The sequence below is a fragment of the Styela clava genome, chromosome 2 (genome assembly GCF_964204865.1).
Source record: "Styela clava chromosome 2, kaStyClav1.hap1.2, whole genome shotgun sequence".
NCBI lineage: Eukaryota > Metazoa > Chordata > Ascidiacea > Stolidobranchia > Styelidae > Styela > Styela clava.
The window spans coordinates 26,186,365-26,211,420 of record NC_135251.1 but is presented as its reverse complement, the minus strand read 5'-3'; the positions used below and the strand labels follow the sequence as shown (position 1 = coordinate 26,211,420).

The following is a 25,056-nucleotide window of genomic DNA, read 5'->3' as shown; positions in this document are numbered from 1 at the left end:
ACTGGTGGAAGATCTGAGCGCTCCTGCAATCTCTGCTATTACTTGTTATTGATACCTGTTGATATCCCTGTTCTACAGGCCTTTTAAACTGTAAAACAGAGGTTCCAAACCTTTTATGGCTTGTGGCCCGCTTTCGACTGTTTGAGCACTTATAGCCCCCTGTTTATTATTCCAGTTGTATTTATAGTGTCAGTTTGATTGGTATATTCCAAATCCCATTCTGTTCAAACAATTCATGCTCAACAAAGTGAAAACACCCTGTAAAATAACCTTATTAAGCAACAAAACTAAGAAGAACAGGGAGTTATCTTGTCAAGTGAAAAGTAAAATCAGTTTTGCGTCGGCATTGTGGCCAGCTCCAACTGCTCTGAGGGAAACCGCTGCCGTAAAATGTTGTTGCTCTTATGTCCAGAAGATACTGCAGGAAAAAATAAGATGAATAGAGTTGCAGGACAAGCATAATCTTTACCGACATTTTTTTTGTATATAGGCAATTGATGAGCCAAATTTTTGTGAAGTATATGCAAACATGTGTCGTCAAATGACTGCCCTGCGAGTTGCACCAGAGCTGCCACAAAGCCAAGAACAACAACCTGCGCAACCACCACCTCCTGTTGAGTTTCGTAAACTGCTTTTGACAAAGTGTCAAAAAGAGTTTGAAAAGAACAAATCTGATCAAGAACATTTACTTGAAATGAAAAAGAAATTAGAGGAGAATACGGACGAGGTTTGTTGATTTTTGAATGCAATGGGGCTTGTTCTTGCTGTTAGTCAGCTGTTTATAGTCGTGCCCTGACATGGCAAACTACGGCCTATGGGCCAAATCCGTCTCGTTGCGGAATTCAATCTGGCTCGCCTGATGCTGCCACAACCAAACTGATATCAAATTTGAATGTGTTAATTAAAACATAGCTCAAGATATTTGTTGATATTGCGATTAAATTTAGTTTTGGCACGCGGCTTATTGTTTCCCACTTTTATTGTTTCCCACTTCTGCTTTCGTAACACTGTGAATATTGTTCATAAAATGTAACATTTTACGTCACACTATATGGCCCGCCAGTCTGGGTGGGCAAAATTTTTGACCCCTGGTCATACCCATATTCATATGAGTTAGGTCACGAGGCTTACTAGGACCTTCTGATGTGACTAACAGAAATCTGCTATTCTTAGCTTTCTCAAACTCCCGCCTTAAGCTATTGGTCTTTTTACTGTTGCCAAAATTGATCAACACAGGAAACGAGATAAATATTGGTTAATAATAGGATCACTTATTTCCGAAAAATTTTACATTTGGTGTTGCACAAGCAATTTATCATAGAAAAGTGTTCTGCGGACTAAATAGGGTTGTTAAGTGCTTGTATGAGGAATAGCTTGTGGTTTGATGAAGTTTTACAGAATCGAAGATGGTGTGACGTTGAAACTTGAACCAGTCAATCAATATAACAAAGGCAGAGACAATAAGGGCCAAAGTTAGTACATACAGTCTATTCTAATGAACTGCATTTTTATATTATTTTATTTTGCAGGAAGTTGCACCTCAACTAAAAGAGGAATATGATCTTGCTGAAGCAAAAGAACGCCGTCGAACGCTGGGAAATATTCGATTTATTGGTGAACTGTTCAAGCTACGAATGTTAACTGAAAACATTATGCATAGCTGCATTATGTCACTGTTCAAAGCTCGTGATGACGATCACCTCGAATCTCTATGCAGATTATTGACAACAATAGGCAAAGATCTTGACCATGTCAAGGGGAAGGTATAAGTTCTAATTCGCTAATATTTATACAAAAATAATTTTTCATGTTCATTCTGCGGGAGAGGAAAGCTGACGGGGCAGCTCGAACATATGGCAAATAAAAGCCTCCTATCCGGTTACCAGTCCATGTCGTTGTTTTTGCATGCATGGACTCTCAATAAATACGCAATATTCATCGTCTTGTTATTCTATTTCCTACATCGTCCTGATCAAATTCTGGTACTCCCGCCCGAAGTATGTGAAGCAAGATAGCGGACACCGGAACGTAGTATGTGTACCAGGTCATGGTTAGGCCGATATTTCAGATACAAATACTACTTAAGTCACTTGGCTAGTCCCCGAACTTGTAATAGAACTAAAATAAGGAAAATTGGAATAAAATTATGGCCTAACCCTAACCTGGTACACATACTACGTTCCTGTGACCGCCATCATGGGTCACATACTTCGGGAGTACCCAAATTCCTTTTTCATTTATTTCATATCCACTGTTAAATTGTAAATCTTATAGGTGGGCTTATGGGCTTAGGCATGACACAAGGTAACGGAGCTCTTTAAAATAAGTGTATGTATGTGTTTTCTCTGGTAAGCTAGGTTGGGTAGCACCATTACCTTTGATCAGAAACAACGGCTGTTTCCCGGAACCTTACCCAGAAGTATTCTTTCCATACCTAAGCATTGTCAAAACTTTTGATGCTTATTTTGAGTGTATTTGTGAGTTGGCGTTTCAAACTTCTCTTTTAAATATTTTAAATAATGACGTTAATGTAGAAATATGTAACAAGTTTGTTATTATTTTAGCAACGTATGGATCAATACTTTACCCAAATACAAAGAGTTATTCAAGAGAAAAGAACATCGGCTAGAGTTCGATTCATGCTTCAAGATGTATACGATCTCAGACTTGTAAGTGCTTGAATTTGATAATTAATTATGGTGAATTTATTTTGTAACAAGACAAGTATATTAGTTTTGAATAAGCTAGATTATATACTTCTTCCGTACTTATTTCATCCCTTTGTACCTGGATAATCAGTCATATTATATTTGACAATTTTAATTTTTGAATTTCCTTTTTCTAGAACTCCTGGGTACCACGTGCAATTACGGTACAAGGACCGAAAACTATAACTCAAATTCATCAGGATGCGAAAGAAGAACAAGAATTACTGCAACTCAAAATTGCAACTGCACCTTCTGTACCACAACCTATGAAACAGGTACAAGTGATATTTTCAAAATTCTGGGAATTTAACTTCAAAATAATGGTTTGCAACCTTTTTTGAGTGACCCTAATTTTTAAAAAAATTTGGTGAAATCTCACGATCCTAGAATATGCTTAAATACTAAACGTCGTCTATTGCTTTTTGACTACAAAATTAAGTTAACAATACAAAATAATCATTTTCTATGTAGCATTTAGATCACCAGATATTCCTTTTAAAGTGAGAAAGCCGAGCTTGCTTGCCTTAAGCCCGTGGTTCTCAAACTGGGCGTCACGACGCCCAAGTGCGTCGTTTCAATATTGATAGGGCATCGCAAAACTTTTCTTCTTTTGCGGATTTATACCTACTGTGCGTAGAAAAAGTCAAAATTTTCGTTATTCTCGTTTAAATCATACTTGAGAACTGGATATGACAATATATTAATTATTGTAACGATCGATCTTATCTATATGTGACTTGACAAACATCACGGATCATTCAATACTGTTCCTATTATGACATCACACAGGCTGGATCAGATCGAGTCATGCATGCCGATCATTTTTAATTCTTTCATGAACATCGGAACATCAAGCGTTGTTCAGCACTTCGTCTGCGCATTGACCTTAACAGATATTCAATATTGACACCACAGCAGTTCTCTTCAGGCATAATTTAAATAAAACTCATTGTAAAAGAAGTCTCTTATTGAAAGGTATCCAGACATTTTTCACGGGGAGTCGCAGCTTAGCCATATTTTTGGAGGGCGTCGCAATACCAAGAAGTTTGAGAACCACTGCCTTGGGCAAAATATTGAGTTCATGGCATGACTTTACTAAGCATGGCAAAATAGATTTTTGTCAAGTATTTACACCTTGATACTTGATATATATAATTATGGAATTGAATATAAAATAAACAAACATTTACTATATCATAGAATTAATATTCTCATTTCGTTAAAAAATACTTGATCCAAGAGGATTTTCAGCCAACCCAATTTTTGGTCATGATCCACATGTCGGGGACACTGCTTGAGAAATATCTGACGGAGGATGTCAGATACCCGCAACAAAAATGTAATCAACTGGAAAAACTCATATAACCATAACACTGCTGAGCTTGAAATATACTTGCCAAGCCAAAAGATACTAATTTGTCATATTTGAAAAAAAAATGCTGACCATTTTTTATTTCTCACTCTTTGTAGGGAAGTCGTTCTGGCGGCCGATTGGGAAGTCGAGGTCACGGGGGTGAAGATGGTTGGACAAAAGTCCAAACGACTCCAAAACCAACTCGTTACGATCCGAGTAAAATGAAGCTGAAAACAAATCAATTCGATGAAAATAAAGTGACACTTGGTCCTCCGACTCGAAATTTCGGAGGTTGGAAATCTGGTAGCAGTACAGGTGTTTCAAAAACTGGTTCTGGAAGTTATTCACCATCTGCCTCCATGGACAGGACACCGGAGACTGGTGGCAGGTCCAGCACACCAACCAGTATGATGAATAGATTTTCTGCCCTCGGCCAACAACAACAACATCCGGATTATGAATATCAAAGAAGACAAGGAGGAAGGTATGTATGGTTTTCAAGCCAGCCCTTTACAGCAGGGACAGAATAAGGATTTTATATTTATTCGAGGGAAGAGTAAAGACAATAAGATGGATTAATAATATGACGAACCATTGCCTCTCGTCCAAAATCCATGTCGGGTATGGGAATAGTTAATCTGTTATTTGTTTCAAATGCATGGACTGCCATGAGGGAAGTGGTCGATCACGTAAACCACCCTACGCCGGCGTGGTGTCTGGTTACCCTCTCACACAGGATTCGAACCTGTGAACATGCGCAAGGTTACCAGAAGTGCAATGACAAATTTACCGTTTCTTTTTGTACACCCACAATGGGTTATGTTAGAAAATATCATAATAAAATGTGTATTGCTTAAATATAGTTGTATTAGATAGTTTGGCAATTGATTCAAATTGAATTTATGTACACTATGTTAGTTTTAAAGATTGGTTGTTTGGTATTCAGGCAATCAAGTCGCGAAGGAACCCGTTCTGGATCGAGAGGTTCGATGGGACCACCATCAGCTTACGGATCTGGTGGTCGTACCCCAAGAAAGGAAGAGAGAACGTCTGCATTGGAAACTGCCCGTAAATTAACATCAAAAGAAAGAAGCTTCGAAGGAAAACCTAAAACATCTAGAGGTCAGTCTGTTATTTTGGATCTCTGAACATAAGTTTGATGTTGCGCTATACTACACCAGTTCATTCTGATTAGGACTGGCGGGAATTTTGATGTTTTTTTTATTTTCAAATCAACTTCTGGAATCGAACCGAATAATCTTAATATTAGGGAGCAATTCAAAAAATGTCTCCATTGTACAATAAGAATTCCAGCTTCGATCCTGTGATAACATGTGTGCAATTACCTCCATAATACCACTGTAATTTTGCTGAAACTGTTTTATGAGGCTAGTCTCAGATCTCGGCGTGCTAATAACACTTTCAGTAACGGATTTTGACGGCTATTGTTACAGAAGCCCAAATAGGCATTTCAACTTGAATAGGTTAAGTGACATCTCGTTTTCCATTTAAAATGAACACCAGAGATAAATTGGGGAAACTAGTAAAGTGAGGGCGAATATCGTTTATGCAAAATGCAGCATCGTTTGCTTGATGAAAAATGTCTGGCGACGGTTGTTAAGAGACTTTTTCTGCCAACGCTGTATTTACTTTATTTTACCACACGATTTGATTATTCGCAAATTAGCCACAAACTAATTCAATAATTTGCAATTCGATTTAGTTTCGCATATTCAATTAGTTTGGACAACCCTTGCAATTCTGATGTTGTATTTTATGCTCATATTTTTGCCACACAATACTGGAAAGAGGTTTAGATATGTATTGGCTTTCACTACATCACAGAATCCAGTCCATCTCTACGGCCACAACGTTCATCATCTCAACAAAAGCAACAACCAAGTCATAATTATAATACTGATCTTGATGAAGAAAAAATGCAAGCTAAGAGTAAAAGCATTCTCGAGGAATTTTTGAGTATTGTTGATTACAAGGTATGCTTCTACTTGTTTGATTTGGAAAGCCTATGGTGTTTTCAAATATAGGGGAACTTGAAAGTACTTTCATTTGGATGTATGTGATGTTGGTTTTCTGTACGTATATATATTTTGCATGTACTCATGTATTTGGAGTGTAAAAATTGTTGTAGAAAGAACACGAAAGAAAATAAGGAGTATTTATAACAATAACGTTACATACACTCTAAACCAATTTGATTTGGGACTGGAAATAGCTAACAGATTGATGAGCAGTTTTTAATAAATGGTCTATGGTTGCAACTAAATTTTGAGTACTCCCGTCGTATGTGTACCAGGTTAGAGTTAGGCCATAATTTTTGTCAGATTTTCCTTATCTTAGTTCTATTACGAGTTCGGGGACTGTTTGTGTTAGCCAAGTGAATATACCCCCTGCCATAAGTTTCTGTCCCTCTACACAACTTGATGTAAAGTAGGCAAACAAAATTAGTTACCTCCATATTGCACATACTTCTGGAGCGCCAAATTTTGACCATTAACTATCATCTGAGGTAGTACTTCATGTGTAAGTTAATTCATGCAGGACCTTTGCGCTAACTGCAGTTAACTGGGTAATCTGTCAATTTTGCTTGGTTAACAGATTAAAAATAAATTTTTACTGAGCTTCTCAGCACTGATTATAGTACCGGTACTTTAAAAAACTTTGTCGACTTTTGAAGTAATAATGTAAAGGAATCGAGATCTATGAATTTTTGCATGATAAAATTATATTCCGATTGATATTTTGTTACAGGAAGCAACAGAATGTATAGATGAACTGAACGCTCCTCCATCTTTATTGCATTCGCTTGTCTTTATTGCTCATGAATTCACTCTAGAGAAGAACACGACTGCTCGAACAAATATAGGAAGACTCATGGCGCATTTATTAAAACGAGGAAAACTGTCTGCGGAACAGTATATTAAAGGGTATGTCATAAGTATAAGTCTATTCAAACATTTATTGTTACTCTGTATTTATCACTCAGGGTGTGATAAATTGTGTATGGGCAATGCTGAATCGATATCCCCCTCACCCAGGGTGTAGTAAATTATTTGGGCGATGCTGATCTGATAGCTCTTTACATATTGTTAGATATCCTTGCCGTTTGTATAGAGCAGGGGTTCCCAAGTAATAAGTAAAGTAAGCTAAAACCAAACAGTGATGTCACAATAAGCACATACATTTTCTATAGTAAAAGCATAGAGCAATGCCTATGGGCCTGTTTTACAGTAAGCCATGGTACAAACTGCTAAATTTAACATGGTTTGTCATATCTTAGATGTGTTGTACATCCATCCTCTACCATACCTGAGTGAACCCATGACCTGTTTGCGACCCTACCTACTTATCACTCCGACCCAATTTGGGGTCACGACCCCTGGTTGGGGAAGCCCTGGTATGGAGCCTTGTATGAAGTGAAATCTGTGAATGTGCGTCGATAAAATAATCTAATAAAGACACTATGACTGTATGGAATGTTAAAATTGAAATTTACCCTTGAATTTTTTTTATAATTTCCTAATATCTTTCGACATCTTGAAGTGAATATTTGTTTCTACAAAGTACATTAACCATGAAGGTTGATACGATTTCATCGTCTTATATTTTCTTAAATTTGTTTCAGTTTGATGGGGTTGTTAGAAATGGGACCGGACTGTGAAATCGACATTCCCAAAGTTTGGGAATATATTGCTGAACAGATGGCTCCTGTTTTTGAAGATGAAAGTGAATCAGATATATCATTATCTTGTTTAAATCATCTTTCATTTCCACTTCAAGAAGAAGATAAATCCGGAATATTTGTTGCGGAATTCGTAAAAGCAGTGATAAAGAACGTTGTGAGTTTTCTTGCCTTTTTCGATACCCAAATATGATGTATTGGTCTTTTTTTATTCATTTTACCATCATCTTATAACTTGACACATTTTTTTCCACTTTTATTTTGAAATTATTTCCCTACGGTAGTATGATTGTTCCCAGCTAATTTGAGCGGAGCGAATTCCTCCTATTGTCCACTTTTGAAATCTTATTCCTCTCTCCCTCTGCATAAAAAGTTATTATTTATTCAATCTTCATTCAATGGTTAGCTAGTGTTATAGACACTAGACAGGACGCACTCCGGCTTTTGGACAGTTTGATTACGTCTGTAATTAATAGTGTTGTTATAACTAAGTGCTGCCTATGATAGTAATAAATAACTAAAGAATAATATTAATACTACATCAAATACAAAGCAAAAACATTCTCAAGAACCACAGGAAGGAATTATTTCCTGACTGGAAAATAATAACATTTTCTTATTTTGATTAACAGACAATGGCGACATTCGTACTTCGGTGGCGAAGAAACAATATGGTTTGGTCTAAAATTCTTGGCAAAGACAAAACTTATACAGAGCAGTTTCTATCGCAACATGTGAGTCACATCATAAAAAATATACAGTCTTCCCTGTTTAACAATATTGTGTTGTTATGCTTTTTAAATATGACTAGAATGCTAACTTTAAATTTTAGTTTTCAATTCGTCAATTTGGAATCAATAGTTTGCTTGAATCTAAGGAATAAGTATATGTCGGGTATTTGTCGTCAGCCTGGATGTTAGTGTTAGCTCACTGTAACTACTTTTTTACAACGCTTTTAACGCCTTTGCTCAGAACACAAACCTGAACAGCCACAGATATCCTATGATATTTAAGAAGCTGTTATTCTTCAAAGAACTGAAATCTTTCCATTTTGTCATGCTCACCCAATTTTATTGCACTCTTGGTGGGGTGGGGTATGGGCTTTTTAATCAGACTATTTATCTCTATAATTGTTTCATTTTGATTACTATTTTATTTATTATCCAGAATTTACAAGATTTATCAGACCTAACGGGAAACCTACAAGAAGTTTCTTCTTCGTCAGAAGATAAGCAATACAGATTAGAGCAAGAAATTACGAAACTGCTAGAATCGAATAAAACAAATGAACAAATATTCGACTGGGTTGATACGAATGTTTCTTCTAATGAAGTCAAACAACCTGTATTTATTCGTGCTTTGACGATAGGAGTCTGCAAGAAAGCTATTGATAGTATGTCATATCTTCTTACTTGAATTGTTTTATCTGAGAATAATTTCACATCTTGAATGATGAACATAATTTTGAGATTGTTAACCATCCGATTTACCGTATTATTTAACTACTAATGTCCATGTGGGAATAGTATGGTGCTCAGATTTTTGTCCTGTCAGTACTGTCAGTATTGATCCCGTTGAGAGCACCACAATACATTTATAAAAATAAAAACAAAAAAAACATATTGGAACATATTTTAGATAGAACATATCTATTGTGCAAAGCCTCCTTTATTAGTGAACATTCATAAACAAACAGAAGTTCAAATGTTAAGAAAATTTCTTCATTTCTATGGAAGTGGGTTCTGTTTTTGAGTCTCCCTGTATAATCACGATTTCACTAATTCAGTGCCATATTATCATGAAAATCGGTAAGGCTGTGGGGATCCTTTGCTAATGGTCAAATTTTAAATATTGTCAAGACCGAATACTTGTTGAGAGATACTATTCTGTTTTTTTTTTACAGTGAAATTAATGACTGTAGACAAAAAGAAGATGACAGATTGGAGCATTTTATTGAAGAAATATATTGAGAATGTTCCAGATAGAGAATTACAAGCTTTATACGGTCTTCAATACTTGATGGTTATTTTAGAACAGCCTCCAAGTAAGTCATTAGGGAATAAATATGCAACGTCAGTGAAAGCATGTCAGGGATTGCTCTAGTCGAATAATTAGTCCCTAAAAATTTGGAATGTCTGATATAATTATTTTACATCAGGTGAATTCAAAACTAGGTTATTACCTCGCTTTGTACTGACAGGTGAAATCCAAGGCAACGTCCATATTGGTTAAATAATGAAGTGTCAGTATAAACGTTTATATTGTATTAAAATTTTGTTTTTGCCGATTACAAATGTAACGTGGCTGGGGTGTACCTTTTTTTGAGTTGTGGGTAAAAAGATGTACCATTTTGAAAGGGTTCCAGGGTTATTTTGAGAGACAGGGGCCTATTTAAAAGTGCGATTAATTTATAAGCATTACTGAAAATGTTCCTGTTTTTTAGATGTGCTCCGAACTTTTTTTGATGTTTTGTATGACATGGATGTCATTGTTGAAAGTTCATTTAATAATTGGAAGGATTCAACTGATCCTAACGAGCAAGATGGTAGAGGAGTTGCCTTGGCTTCAGTCAATCCATTTTTCACGTGGCTTCGTTCAGCAGAACCAGAGAGCGATTAACAAATGACTTTTTTGTTGATTGATGGAGGGAATGCTGAAAATGATGGAAAATTGCTTGCTGGGTTGGATTAATTTGTGTGCGGTAGATAATTATCATGAAAAATGTAACCGTTTATTAAATGGTGGCGAAACCCTAGATGGTGATGGTTGCTTTCATTACATGCAAGCAATGGAGCAAAGACTCTTCCCTCGATAGCGTTTTTCCATGTCTTTTGTTTCTTACAGATGACTTTTTACTTGTAATGTGTTATGTAGATCTATTTATAAGCTCGATATGTGTCAATTTGCGTCATGCAGAAGTTTTCGTTCGTGATTATTATTATTACAGACTCGTAGTGATTGCTGCTGTCCTGTTAATTTAAGTTTAATCTATAGACAATTGAATGACTTGTAAAAGGTGCCAAATTTCAGCATTTGCCACACAAGTTTGTTCGAGATTTAACTCAGATTTTTGCAAACTCATTATGGGAAATAGTTTTGAATAGTAACAAAACTGAAACCTCTGAAGTAATACCTTTATCATCATATCTCATCAAGTGTGATGGATGTTTTCCGAATGATTTCGAGTTTGTTTACAGAGATTTTTTGATATCTGAATTAGAAGTTATATCTGTGTTTGGCACTGTTGAACTCATCTTTCAATATTTTTCATCTTCTTTAGGCAAGAACCTTTGTTTGTTTTCCCGAGTAATTTACTCTTTACTTTTCGTGATTTATTATATGTTTAAATGCTTTGTTTTGAGAAGCTAGAATTGATAATTGAGAGCATTGGATTGGATACCTTAGATTAGACAAAGATATTTGATAGTGACCATCTCCTAATTTTGAATTTTTTTTTGCTTCCAATCATTTCCTTTTTTGCATGCTTATCAACCAATGGTTGAATATCTACAATGGTGCGGGCTCCGAAAAGACTATATTGTTGTGAACTGATTACCACGTGTGAAATGTAACAGATTCTAGGAATACGTGATTGTTTCAAAATTCGTGTCATTATGGTAATAAGTTATTCAAATGTCGCTTCATTTCTATCACAAATAAGATGAAATTGGCGTTCCTGATGTATGCGCACCAAGATGATGCACAACTTCATCTTGGTGCACATACTTCGGAAGCATCAATAAATTGCGGTAAATTGTTTTTTAATCCTGTGTAATTCGTCCATGCTGAGATTCAGGGCTGGCAGTCTGAATCTATTCAGCAGTGATATTTAGAAACGATTGTCCTATTTTATTTGTTCGTCATTATTCCTATCAGCCAAATTCCTTGGACATGTAATGTTTTTGGAATTTCAATGTCCATACTATGAACTTTAACGAGTACAAACATATTTTCTGGGTGAACCATGTTTAGTTTTTGTGGCCGACTGAAAAATGTAGATACTATGGCTGATTCTTTGAAATGTAATTATTGACTTCGTTCATTATGTACAAAAACAATTAAACTGAAATACAGATTGTGACACAGAAATTGTGGTATTATTTTTACTGATTTCTATTTAAGGAAGTTATTGCATGAATTACTGTGATAACCACCCGGCAGTCAAACTGTCCGTTGCTATTACGCAGCTAATCAATACGAGGGCAGTTCCCGTGATATTGTCTGTTTGTTTTGGTGGTTTTTCGACCATGAAAGTATTAACCGAAGAATAACTTTAGCCGCTCTTATCTCAAAGCACCTGTAAGCTGCTGTTTGTGAATATGGCCGGTCTCATTGTAATGAATACGTTTTTATGAATAGATTTGGATCACGGGATGATGATGTTCTAGGGCAGGGGTGGGCAAGGTTTTTGGACCAGTGGCCAACATTTTTGCCCACTTAGACTGGCGGGCCATGAAAGTGTGACGTAAAAAGTTAATTTATGAACATTATTTACAGTGTTAAAAAGTAAAGGTGGAAAACAGTAAGCCTCGTGCCCAAACTAAATTTAGCCGCAATCTCAACAAATTCCTTGAGCTATTTCAGCTGCAACATAAAAAATTATTATCAAGAATTACCCAGCGGATTTGGCCCGTGGGCCGTACTTTGCTCATGTCTGTTCTAGAAGGATCTGTAGGGTGGTTTACGTTGCGGCTGGTCGGAAAATGACTTCCTCCATCATCAAGTCCTCACCTAAGAATTGTAAGGTATTTTCATGTCGGGCGCGAAGGGGAGGCCGTAGTTCTCCCTATGATTAGTATACTAAAAAAATATCTTGAGTATATATCGAAAAAATGTTCTGCTACAGATTGGTTTTGAAAATGATGTAGGCCTACATTTTCTTAAACCTTTTTTTTTACAACGAAACACTGTTGCACTGTTGAATCCAACGTCTCTACTTGCGTTCCAGTTAATCTGGTCCGAGGTTTGCTTAATGTTATTGCTCCTCTGGAGCGGATGTTGCAGACATACATATGGATATTTATGCAAGAGCGAATAAATATCATCCACCAAACCATTAGAACAGCATTGCAATAGATATTATTTGACCTGTGCCAGTCAATACGCTAGTTTTAGGGAATATCGTTGATGCTTGCAGTGGGCTTGCACTAGGCCAGGGATGGCGAACCTTTTTCGATGAATGGGTCAAAAATTATATTTTTTTCGCTGATCAGAAGAGAGTGTCACTGATATTTAATCAATGTTTGTATATTAAGAAACGTCTGAAACAAATCTTATCTAAGCTTCTGTTGGTGTTGGTGTAGGTTTGGGATTATGCATCACTTCTATTAGGGACTTTTAATGGCTTTCGATTTTATGAAATTAGAGTAGGAAAACACGCATATTAATTACCAAAAACGTTTAGGATGAGGCGGAAAATTATTTTACGGTTCCAAATAGTTTGGAGGGAATTCCACTCTGATAGTGTTTTATTTTTCGATTAGCTTTCAACCACATTAGTGCACTTTTACACTGCTCCATTGGTATTTCAGATTGCTATTTTTATTAAAATTGTCCTTTGTTTTCTTCCGTGTAACGTGCTATGCTCTGAACGCCAGTATTATGCCGATAAACTAGAATTCTAAAAGTACTACCTATCATCCCACACACGTATGTTTTGTGCCAGGACGACGACGATAATTATTTTTTTTCTCGCTTGGAGCTGTGCGTCCACTGTGAAAAAGGCATAATTTTGCGAGCATCGGTTACTTTGCCTTAATTTGATTGGAAGAGTGGATCCATTATTCAAATTTCCGATTTCCCACAGATGAATGAAAATTATGACTGAAAACGATGTTGGAACTGGGCTGGGTATATCGAATAGAACTTATTCGAATCGGTTCAGCAGAAAATTTCGAATCGCCGCCATCTTTTTTTTTCTCTCCGCAAAAGGTCAGATCAATGGTGTTTTGTGTTTCTCAGTATTGTATAATGCAGGCCAGAAAAGTTGTCTGTGTGCCAAATGTAATATAGTGATATTTTGTTTGTTATTAGCATGTCTCGCCATGCAGGATCCAATTCTGAAAAAAAATATTAGGTACAAGAATTGATTAAAACAATGAATGAAAGATTCGTAATAGGTCTAAACTTTATTATTCATCCCTTGTGGCTCATGTGTCCCGAAAATATGAATGTAATGAGATTCCTTGTTCTTTCGATAAATGTGGTCATGAAATAGTTTTTCAATGCCAATGACACTAAAATCTTTAAGCGAATGGTTGGGTCGGATGATATCTTGTGATCCATATTTTTTCAATGCAATTCTGACATATATATATTATATATGATTTTTTTTCTTATGAGTCAGCCTATTGATAGAAAATGTTTTTATTGGATGCGAACGCTCAGAAAACTGTCTGAGTGATGAATTCTATGTTTTCAGTAATTCGTGCGTATCCCAAGTATTTATGATTCGATTCGAAACAATATTCGAAAAACTAAACTTCAGTTTTTACGCCACCATTGACATCTTGCTGATTAGCCGATGCTAGGGGAGTAAACAGGTCGATTCTCTGAGATGAAATTGAAAATGAAATTTTTTTCCTCATTGGTTTAGCAAAAAATGTGTTAGGCCTACATAACGATTGTGGATTAAAACGAAATGATGCATTCAAATACCAGATTTTATTTATATGTATTTGGTTTAAATGTAATCAAATATCTAAATATAATCATATATCGCTACACTTTAAAGATCATTTAGGGGTAAAAAACGTATATATTTTGCTAGTTGTTGGTTGATGCGTTGTATAGCGGACGACGTTAAATGACGAACAGCAACAGTAGCGCCTGCGCCAATTCCCCAAGTCTTCATTGAACCCCCCTAACGAGACACTCTTTTAATATTAACTCCGACCTTCTTGATCCCAATCCGTCCGATCTAATAGGATAATCAAACAGTGAATAATAATGAGGTTAGGTTATATTATATAGTAAATTAACATGCACGAAAATGTCCTAATCAAGTGCGTGACTTAGATAAATTATAATAAAACTGATTTCTCATTGTGACATGGCTTGCTTGGGGCTATTTAATTCAATTATGTCCAGTGAAAAGAACAAGTTATGGCTGTTTATGATTTTAAGAAAGTTTAAATTGACTGGTTTGACTCCGTTTAACATTATTAATTTGAAAAAGAACAGAAAAATCTTACTAAAATAACAAGTTTATCCCTGAAATCATATTGTTTTGCCAATATTAGTTTTGCTTTGATATATGTATGAGTATTTTAATTTTATTGTATCAATCAAGTGCTGTTTTTTACATAAGACAATATATCTATTACACATGGGTCTTGAGCCTCTGGAATGTTTCATTGAGGTTTCTTCCCGCCAAAAAGGTTGGAAACCCCCTCTATATTTAATATTCCAATGTTTTCAAGCCGCCGAGGACGTTGATGCGCGGGGAAACATCAATAACAACTAACAAGGTAAATCTTAAATCGTACCTGAGTCTCTTTCTGGGCAGTTGATTTTATAACAAATCTTATTTTGTGCGTTTTAATTTCGATTGAAAAGTTAAATAATTCCGCCTTTTTTATATTTTATTTTGATCTATGAAAATAATATTTCAACGCTCCCAAGTTGTCTTGGCTTGGCGGTTGGCGCATCATGCTGAGCGATACGAATACGCTTGTTAACGCACCTTCGATTTCCCTGCGTGGGTTCGCATTTTCGAATCCAGTGGGGAAAATAAGTAAATTGCGGGAGTCCTCGCCTCCGCTGGATCGTTCACGTAACACCTGTCGGTTACGACCTTCTCCAAAACATGTTATTAAAACAAATAACTGGCTGACTGATACCATTCACGACAAAAATAGTAACCAGATTAACGAGTATTATTAATCCGTCTTATCGACTTTCATCTACTCCAGGATAAATATGAAGAATCCTATTGACCACCAGTGGCGCGCATGGGTTTCAGTTTATGTAATTCCCCTTCCCTGGCGTTTGAACTGTTGTGAACTCACAGTTGCTCGGGGAGACCACGCTCGCTACGCTTTGCCAGTTTCTATTCCATTTCTCATCGAGAATTTATCTCATAATTGTTTCAGGCAATCGTTTTCCAAGTAAAAATTTTTGTATTTATTTTTTGGTACAGTGTGTCAAGTTTTAAAAATTATTTGAGAAAAAAGAACGAGATGTTTTAGCATTGCATACCGGTTCGGTAGCTGTCTCAGAGTCCAAGCCTTTTTTTCGAGCCTCTGACAGTTTGTCATAACACTCTGACACTATAAAATCATTCTATCATTTATGGAAATTTCATATTATAGCTTCCTTGATATATAGCTTGATGTCAACATGAAATGTATGTAACACTTTTCTAATGTTCTGTAGACAAGATCAAACTTTTAGATGAAGCTTTCGCGATTATTATATAAGACTAAAGTAAGTTTGGCTCTACATACTGACATAACACAGTGTAAATATAGAACAGCAGAAGCCATTAACAACATAACGATTAAATCCGCCGTACCGTTTACAAGATGAATATTGTGATAGCTTAATGCAGTAATGATACAGGTAGTACTGTAGTATACTATTTGTGATAACAATTAAATCAGGAGAAGATCACAACTCTGAATTTGGCATACACGCAATAGTTTATATAGGAATACACCATATAATATAGTTAAATAATCAACTTTGGACTACACAACTCACAGACTCAGAAAAGATCAAATTACTTGCATCTATAGTTGTATAGTATATGAGGATAAATAACAAAGAGAAGAAAAAGTAAATAAGGACTGAAATGGCACAACTAAACATAAAAAAATTTGAAAAAAATTGTATATCGTTACATGAAATTCATAATAAAATGAATGGAAAAACCGATTTGCTAAATAATTTTAGTGCAAACTGAACAATAACAAATTAAATTATTTCTGTATTAGCATATTCACTTTTGTGTGTGAGCATACTCACTTTTTAATGTGTAAACAGCTTCTAAAAATAGGCAAAATACATTGGCTAGTAGTCACAAGTATCTATGAAACAACATCGTCACAATTTTTGTTTTGTTCTCTTTAGATTTAATGTTTTTATTTATCCCCCGTTATCCTCATCCTGTACATCCTGAGTACAAAGCTTCAATATGCCTGTTACATCAGAAGTGACTTCGGATTATTCAGGATCTCTGACTCCAACATCTTCTGAGGAAGAAAGTGAAGAAGAAGAGGAGGATGCTCACGGAAAGAAAGTTTCGTGAGTGGATTTTAATTGTCATCAATGTTGTTTATTCATTCATTATTTTCTGACACTTGAAATGAAAATTATACTGTGTCACCTCAGCAATTTTTCATCTAAGTATTTGTTTTATCAGGTTGTAATAGTCTGGAGAAGCACTGATACATTGACTGAAGAGAAGATCTTTCTAATTGTATAAAATAATACTATTTTATTAGCAGTTAGCATTTTATACAATTCAAATCACTTTTCATTTATAACATGCTTATTTACGCATTTAGCTCCAAACAAGGCCTTATACAAGTAGCCACTGATATCTCACAATATGTGAGGAGTTAATTTTTTTTTGGGAGGACCGGAATATTTCCGTCTCAACATTGCTTACCCAATTTATTACACCCTGGGTGAGGTGGTAGGCATTAGATTTGAACCCGAGATGTGTAATATGCGATGCCAACACGGTTAAGTTTAATGCTGCCCATGGTATTAAAACTATATCTTTTTACATTCATTCCCCAGAGGTTGTCTTTATTTTGAAAGTGTGCTTTGTATTTTGTACAGACTAGCATGACCTATAGCTATTGTTAAATTATAATGGGAAACATGTATTCAGGGAAAGCTCAAGTCTTCTATGGTCTGGCACAGGAGCAAAGAGAATCGCTTTCATCATGTTTAGACCAGAATCTTTGATTGCTCGAGATAAGCGACTTAAGTCAATTGGAGGTATTATTGCATTTTGTATCTTTTTTACATTGTCAAACATCATTATTAATAGTAATGAACTTGTTTTATGATTAAGTTTGAAAAATTGAATGAATAAAATTTAAAATTTACTCATTTTTTGGACCTCCTGAAGTATGCGCACCAAGAACTCAGGTTGTGTACCAGGTTAGGGTTCAGGTTATGCGACATCTTGGTGCGCATACTTCAGGAGTACCCATTTTTCGTACAAATAAATGTGTTAAATGTGAGTTTAGTTGTAACAATTTATTTTTGTCAATTAAATTTAAAAATTAAGAAATATAACTTTATTTAATCATTATAGAATCTAGAAAAATTATAGAAATTAAAGTCATCATAATAAAATTATAAAAATCGAAATAAAAGTTTTTGGTTTATTATCAGAATGGTGAATACAAGTTGATCTTTATCTTATCGATTCTTATCTTCAGAAAAATATCACCTCGCTTATAAAATGGTGAAGACGGAAAGCAAATTAGTGAGATCTGTTCTTTCAACATACGGATTTCATGAGGTAATCTTCAATTCTTATGGTGGTCTACCCTTTACCTTCATGCACTGAATTTCCTATATTTTTGTCTGCAACATAACATATGATGATATGAAATTAGATTTCACGCTATAATAGTCATGACATCTGACTAATCTGACTTCGCAATTGTTTACTAATCTACAAATACGGTGGTTTGTTTTTATATTGAATGAAATTCCAATTTGATTGTCTAAAACAGTTTTCTAACCGAAAAGGAATTTTGTTGTTTTTTGGGAAGGAAATATTACCTTGTGTTTAGTGTAGTTTTATTAAGTATTTGAGAAATTATATAGTATCCGAAGTGCACAAAAGTCTGATTTGCATGTAACGCTAGTTAAAGATCCATTAAAGATTGAACAAGTAGTAGTTTTCATGTATGGTGGGGGAGGAATAAAGAGATATAAAATAGGTAAAGGAAGGCAAATTCATCAAAAAAGTTGGGAATCATTGATCTGAAAAAATTCAATTCTGCCAATGTGCCAATATCATTAGATTAGTGATGTCTTAATGATCTTTCCTTGATTGTTTTTATTTATTGCAAAGAGTTGGAAATTGGAATCACTTTGTTCAATTTTCATTCTTTTTTGAATCTAACATTATTTTATTGAAGGTTCATCCAAACAGCCCTGATTTCAATCTCATGTGGACAGGAGCTCACTTGAAACCATTTTCACTGAGAACTTTACAAGATTTTCAAAAAGTCAACCATTTTCCGAGGTTTGTCTGCAAAATAGTAGTTATTTCAATTTTATTACTCTTATTCTGGTTGACCCTAATTTTAATCCTAGTCGATGCTAATTCAAAGCCTTTTTAATGGTTTTGTTGGAATGACTTCAATTAATTTTCTCTTTACCTAGGGAATACAAGTACAATGCCACCTATAGTTATATCCTATACATTATTATATATCGGCAATCGGCATCATCCGATTACTCATTCTATTATCTCTGTATATATATATATATATATATATTACCGTTAAATCGTTACTAAATTTGGTCCATGGAAAATTAAGATAGCAGTCCAACCAATTTTATGATAGTGTATGTCTTATTTCTTCTGTTTTTGAATACCCTTATCCTCTTTATGGCATTCAATTGTACAGTATATCTAGAAAAAATATTGATACAATGTATAATATCTTGCATTATCATGCCTATTCATTAGGTTTATACTATTTATTATTATATAAGTTTTCTAAAATGAGAAATTTTTTTTTGTATCAAAGATCTTATGAAATAACAAGAAAGGACAGATTATTCAAGAACATAGATAGAATGGCACATACGAAAGGAGCGAAACACTTTGATTTTATGCCAAAAAGTTATTTGATGCCTTCTGAATATCAAGACTTCTGTGGTTTGTATTTATTTATTATTTAACTGGATATACGTTTTCTAATTAAAATAATATGAAATATTCGACTCAAAATATTATTTATTTTTGAAGAACTAAATTCTTTGTACCGTCAAACATTATTATGTCCTTGTTTCCCATAGATTTATATGGCGTAGTTTAATTGTAGGTTTCTTGTGTTGTATACAAGTGAAAGAATTAATAATAATAACATAGGATTTTATTGGATTGAAAATTAGAAAAGTTTTTCTTTGTTATATTGACTTTCAAGTTCGGTGTGAATATTTTTTGTATATATGAGGGTACTCCTGTAGTATATGTACCATGTTAGGGTTAGGACATAATTTTATTTTGATTTTCCTTATTCTAGTTCTATTACGAGTTTGCATTGTCTGTGTTAGCCAAGTGAATATACCCCCTGCCCAGAGGTTTCAGTCTGTTTACACAACTTGATTTAAAACAGGCGAACAAAATCACACACACCTCTGGAGCGTCTATATGAGTAGTTAAAAAAAGTAGGAAAATATCTTTGAATGCCACTTTGTGCATTGAAGAAAATTAACTTATGAGTCAAAATTGATCTACTGATCAATAAGCATCTATTATAATACAGGGCATATGCTGATTGACTAACTTTCAACAGAATATTAAATGTAATGCAAGTGAATCATACATTTTTTATTTTCTAACAGCTGCTTATGTGAAAGACAAAGGACCATGGATAGTAAAACCTATTGCGTCATCTCGAGGGAGAGGAATCTATCTCATCAATAATGTAAGCTAGAACATCACCTTTTTCTTTTTCACTTATTTGATTATGTTTGGATCAGGCTTGGTAGCTGAGATAAACAACCTTATTTTTGGATTGAATTTTAAATGTTTTTCTATTAACTAAGAATGTCATTGTTATTAATTTTTTAGTGACAAAATATGACCTGTGACTTTGAAACAGGCATAAGGAATTTAGCACTTAATCAAACTAATTCAGTCTGATTGAATGTAAAATATTGATCGCAACTCGCAAGTCTCTCTTATTTTGACCATTTTGTTTTCACAGATATATAAGAGTATAAGATTCGTTCTTGGCATATAGATGATATTTTGTATGTGATCTCTTCAATTTTAAGTATTTGCTGAATAGTTAATAATATCTTCATTTGTTAATCCGGTAATCAGAAATTGTCACTTATCACAAGGGCATTGACAATATACGGCCATTGAAATCTTTGTAAACTTCAAACACCAAGTTGTTATTCTGATTTTGACTTATTATATAATTTACCATATTACAAATTTTATACTCTTTTAATGAGTAAAAAGTTAATAATTGTTCCATGTGCCATACTTTATGGCTATTTAATTGCCTCGATACAAACATAAGTTTCAGGTCGATTCAAATCTGCCAATAATATCTCATTTTTATTGCTCCCCCCAACCCCTGTTTTATTTTAGCTGTTTATTAACAAAAAGATATATTGATACACTAAAGTTATACGACATGTCAAAACAATAGAAACAATTGTTCTTATATGCAGACTGACTGCTTCAATTAATTATTGGTTTGAGCTGAAAAAGGTATTCCCATGTGGAAGAAAAAGTTCAATGTAATTATCCCAAAGAGAGAGAATTCAGTTCAAATGAAATTGAAAATTATCAATACTATCAGTACGAACCACGAAGAACTGTTCAAATTAATACATTTCTTAAATCTTCATCTTATTTTATTTATGTTATTTGAAATTGGGGAAATTCAATAACAGTGGGATCTTAGAGCAAGTAATTTTTCTTTATTTTCCCATTATCAAGCTTTTGTTGAAAAAAAAATTTTTGCACATTAAAATCACAAAATGTTGCATTTAAATGGAATTCGGTTGCCTTACACAGAACGCCATGACCTTGTTTTTGACAAACTTAAGCAACCTTTTTGATTAAAACATCTCATTAACCTTTCCAGCCAAATCAAGTACCTCTTGAAGACAACATTATGGTCTGCAAGTACATTGCCAACCCTTTGCTCATTGATAGTTTTAAATTCGATATTCGTGTCTACATCGCAGTAACTTCATATGATCCACTTATGATTTATTTATTCGAAGAAGGACTAACCAGGTATAGTACTTTTCAATGAATAATAAGCATCATTATTTTTTTAATTAGTAGAACACTATCAAGCTTTTTTAGGACAAGGTTTCTCTTCGTTTTACTAACACTACTAAAGTTATAAGACACTCAATATTATTAGTAAATTTTTAATCGAAAGAAACCAGTATATAAATGTGGTAAAATTTATTTTTATTTTTAATGAAACTCTTTTTATTCTTTTAAAATTATTTGTAATGGTATATGCTAATTAGCTTGTATATGCTAATTTGTAATAGCCAAGAAATACCAGTAATATACAGTAGAAACTCTACCTACAAAATTAATTCGTTCTGGAAGCCTTTTAGTAAGCAGAAAATTTCATATGTTGGAACGCATTTTACCCTTTTAATGTCCCAATTCGTTCTGAGCCCCTACAAAACTGTAACAAATACTCGTTAGAATTAGATTTCTGCATAATAAATAGAAAATATAGACATGGAAAGATAATAAAAACTATTAATGGTAACTCTTGTAGTTTCGCTAGCAACTGTAGCTGAGGGAGATACATTGTACTTACCCGTGAGAAACAAACTGGCCAATGATATGGCAGGAAGTTGCAGCTCAGGTACGGCCCTTTCGAACCAAGCTGCCCATCGGCTTAAACGGCCGGCGGCGTGTTTTTTAAATTTTCGGTATTGGGCCTTGTGTATGTAGAAGCATCTTTCGTTAATCGGAGCAATATTTCTTCGAAAAGACATTTCGTAACTTGGAAATTTTGTATTCGGGGTCCTTTGTTAGTGGAGGGAGGTTGTACTGTAATTGTATTTTTCTGGGAGATGGATAAATTTGTACGAATTGGGATGTTAAAATATATCATGTATTTGTTTTTATTACAGGTTTGCGACTGTAAAGTATGAAAAAACACATCGTCACTTGAAAAACCAAATGATGCATCTGACTAATTACTCAATTAATAAAAAGAGCCATGATTATGTCAGGTATGATGAATAACATGACCTAGCATGGTTTGATTCCGAATACTAAGCACATTCTGGGTACCCTAGAATGACCTTTGGTAATAAATTCGAGTAACCTAATTCAACGATTGGCGATTGGGGCGATATACTAGGAATACACTCGCCATCGCACATCTGATTATCCTGTGAGGTTTCACAGGTTCAAATGCTATGATGGAAATGTGCGAGATGATTGCTGGATTCCCTGTCGTTTTCCGGATGGTTTAACTAACTGCTTTGTTTCTCCATGCAACTGAAATAACGAGAATATTGGTCAGAGACCGAAGACTTATGGATCGAAAGTTAGGGGATCCCCCAAAACAGCACTCTTACTCCATAGTGACACCTTGTGTCCCATCTCTAATTAATTAATAACTCGCTAATTATACGACATAATTCATCCAAAATCAATAGGCTTCTGGTCTGACATATAATAAATGCACATGCAAAATCTTGAGCAGATCCAATCTCGCTTTCGTGAGATATCTCGTACATCTTACAGACAGACAGACAGACATACAGACAAATACCTATCAACATACTTACCGATCTTAAGATCTGGTGATTAACTATTCCTATTTCCCATGAAGCAGCATATGCTGCATGTAATTTTCTATTTATTTCTATATTTTATACTTATAGCATATTTGTGTCAGATGTAGTTTGTGGCATATATTGAGACATAATATGGTTTTGTTATTTTTTGTGTAGACCTCAAAGATTTACAAATCAACTCGCCCCTGTAATGTTTCCCCTGGTCATACCTGAATATTAAACGCTTGAATAAATGTGTTTTTACAAAAAAATAACAAAAAAATTATTCTCATTATAATTTAATCAATCAACTTTTTAGCTGGGTTAATAAAACTTCTGATCATCTGTCTGAATTTTGTATCACTTTTAAATATGAAAATTGTTGATGGATGCTCGTGTGTTGAAAGAATCTGAGGGTGACGAGATTGATACCCCTGATGTACCATATATGCGATATTTTCTTCTACAGATGTGAAGACCCAGATGTTGAAGATTATGGAAATAAATGGAGTATGAGTGCAATGTTAAGATATTTAAAACAAGAAGGAATTGATACAAATGCATTAATGATGAGAATTGAAGCTGTTATTATTAAAGCTATTATTGCTGCAGAATTACCAATTGCAACAGCATGTAAGATGTTTGTTCCGAACAGAGAAAACTGCATGGGTGAGGAATGACTTGTTTTAATCATTATTCGTTCTGACATAGCTTTAAAAAAGTTGAACATAACTTGTATCTTCAGCATAAAAACACAAATTTTTGATAGTTCTCATAAATCATGTCTATCTATACTTGTGTACAATGAAAAGAACATGGAATATTCATGCGAAAGCATTGATTTGATTCATGAAAAACTATTTTTTTACCAAAAAATTGTGTCACCCGCTTGATACATGATCAAACTAGATTATAATATAATAATAGAGTTGTTCGACCAAGTTTTCTTTGAATATCACAAAACTTATTTACTCCCTTATTAAAATTTGTTTCACTTTTTTTTATGTATTTCTTATAATTTCTGAACTCTGAATGTAAGATTCTTTTGATCTTATGTCAAAGAATAACAAAGGATTAATATTTATAGCTTTTTGTTGTCTTATCCCAGGATTAAATGCTATGTTATGTGACACATTGTCAGTACAAATGAATAAGGCTGATGTACGGCATTATGAGCAAACAATAATTCCCTATTTCTAGCCAACTTTCTTATATCTTGTTGGCAAATTCGAACTCTTTAAGTAATTATGCTTTTCTAATGTCCAGCCCCCAATTATGTGCATCAAATTGGGTATATATTGATATTTATGAAAAATAATCAAAATTTAATTTTCGGTGGCCATCTTGCTTTGTGTCATATAACTTTTTAGTAAATAATGTGTTATTTTCTTTCAGAATTGTATGGTTTTGATATTCTTGTTGACGAGAATCTGAAGCCATGGTTACTTGAAGGAAATCTGTCACCATCTTTAGCATGGTACAGAATTTTATCTTCATTTAGCAGTACATTGTCTTGTGTCGCTGTATTTTATGATTCTTTGGTGCCAACGAACATCTGCTCAACCATCTAACTCAGAGAATTATTGTAATTTTAGCCAAGATTGCATAAAAATGTTTCAAATACTCTGTGGCATAGTTTCTTTATTTTCTATCGATTAAAACAGTAGTTTTTTCTAATAGTTGTACAGCCTATTTCTGTTTGTTCATCAGGCATTCATTTTTTTTTTCAAAATATTTACTCAAAGCAAGGTCACAAGAACTCACTCAGAGATTAAAGATAGTTGATCCTGAGCGAAGCTATGGAT

General features: G+C 34.3%; 2 protein-coding genes across 9 annotated transcripts in view; both read left to right on the top strand.

The window, feature by feature from the left end:
- LOC120336761 (eukaryotic translation initiation factor 4 gamma 3-like) overlaps positions 1-11,851 on the top strand; it is a 32,051-nt gene extending 20,200 nt beyond the window's left edge. For all 3 annotated transcript variants that reach the window (XM_039404515.2, XM_039404516.2, XM_039404517.2), the window contains exons 20-32: positions 491-727; positions 1,530-1,763; positions 2,565-2,669; positions 2,846-2,983; positions 4,179-4,546; positions 5,009-5,184; positions 5,908-6,056; positions 6,832-7,007; positions 7,706-7,919; positions 8,395-8,496; positions 8,930-9,155; positions 9,666-9,806; positions 10,206-11,851. In XM_039404515.2, the coding sequence (XP_039260449.2) occupies positions 491-727; positions 1,530-1,763; positions 2,565-2,669; positions 2,846-2,983; positions 4,179-4,546; positions 5,009-5,184; positions 5,908-6,056; positions 6,832-7,007; positions 7,706-7,919; positions 8,395-8,496; positions 8,930-9,155; positions 9,666-9,806; positions 10,206-10,381 (2,442 nt within the window). In that variant the 3' untranslated portion in view covers positions 10,382-11,851. The remainder of the gene's footprint in view (positions 1-490; positions 728-1,529; positions 1,764-2,564; positions 2,670-2,845; positions 2,984-4,178; positions 4,547-5,008; positions 5,185-5,907; positions 6,057-6,831; positions 7,008-7,705; positions 7,920-8,394; positions 8,497-8,929; positions 9,156-9,665; positions 9,807-10,205) is intronic.
- Positions 11,852-16,806: 4,955 nt separating this feature from the next.
- Positions 16,807-25,056, top strand: part of LOC120335337 (tubulin polyglutamylase TTLL5-like) — a 29,404-nt gene continuing 21,154 nt past the window's right edge. For 3 of the 6 annotated variants that reach the window (XM_078109990.1, XM_078109991.1, XM_078109989.1), the window contains exons 1-10: positions 16,807-17,008; positions 17,604-17,713; positions 18,163-18,245; positions 18,874-18,980; positions 19,492-19,622; positions 20,312-20,394; positions 21,574-21,728; positions 22,598-22,699; positions 23,721-23,920; positions 24,647-24,728. In XM_078109990.1, coding sequence (XP_077966116.1) covers positions 16,899-17,008; positions 17,604-17,713; positions 18,163-18,245; positions 18,874-18,980; positions 19,492-19,622; positions 20,312-20,394; positions 21,574-21,728; positions 22,598-22,699; positions 23,721-23,920; positions 24,647-24,728 — 1,163 coding nt within the window. In that variant the 5' untranslated portion in view covers positions 16,807-16,898. The remainder of the gene's footprint in view (positions 17,009-17,603; positions 17,714-18,162; positions 18,246-18,873; positions 18,981-19,491; positions 19,623-20,311; positions 20,395-21,573; positions 21,729-22,597; positions 22,700-23,720; positions 23,921-24,646; positions 24,729-25,056) is intronic. The other 3 variants (XM_078109994.1, XM_078109992.1, XM_078109993.1) reach the window with 2 other exon arrangements.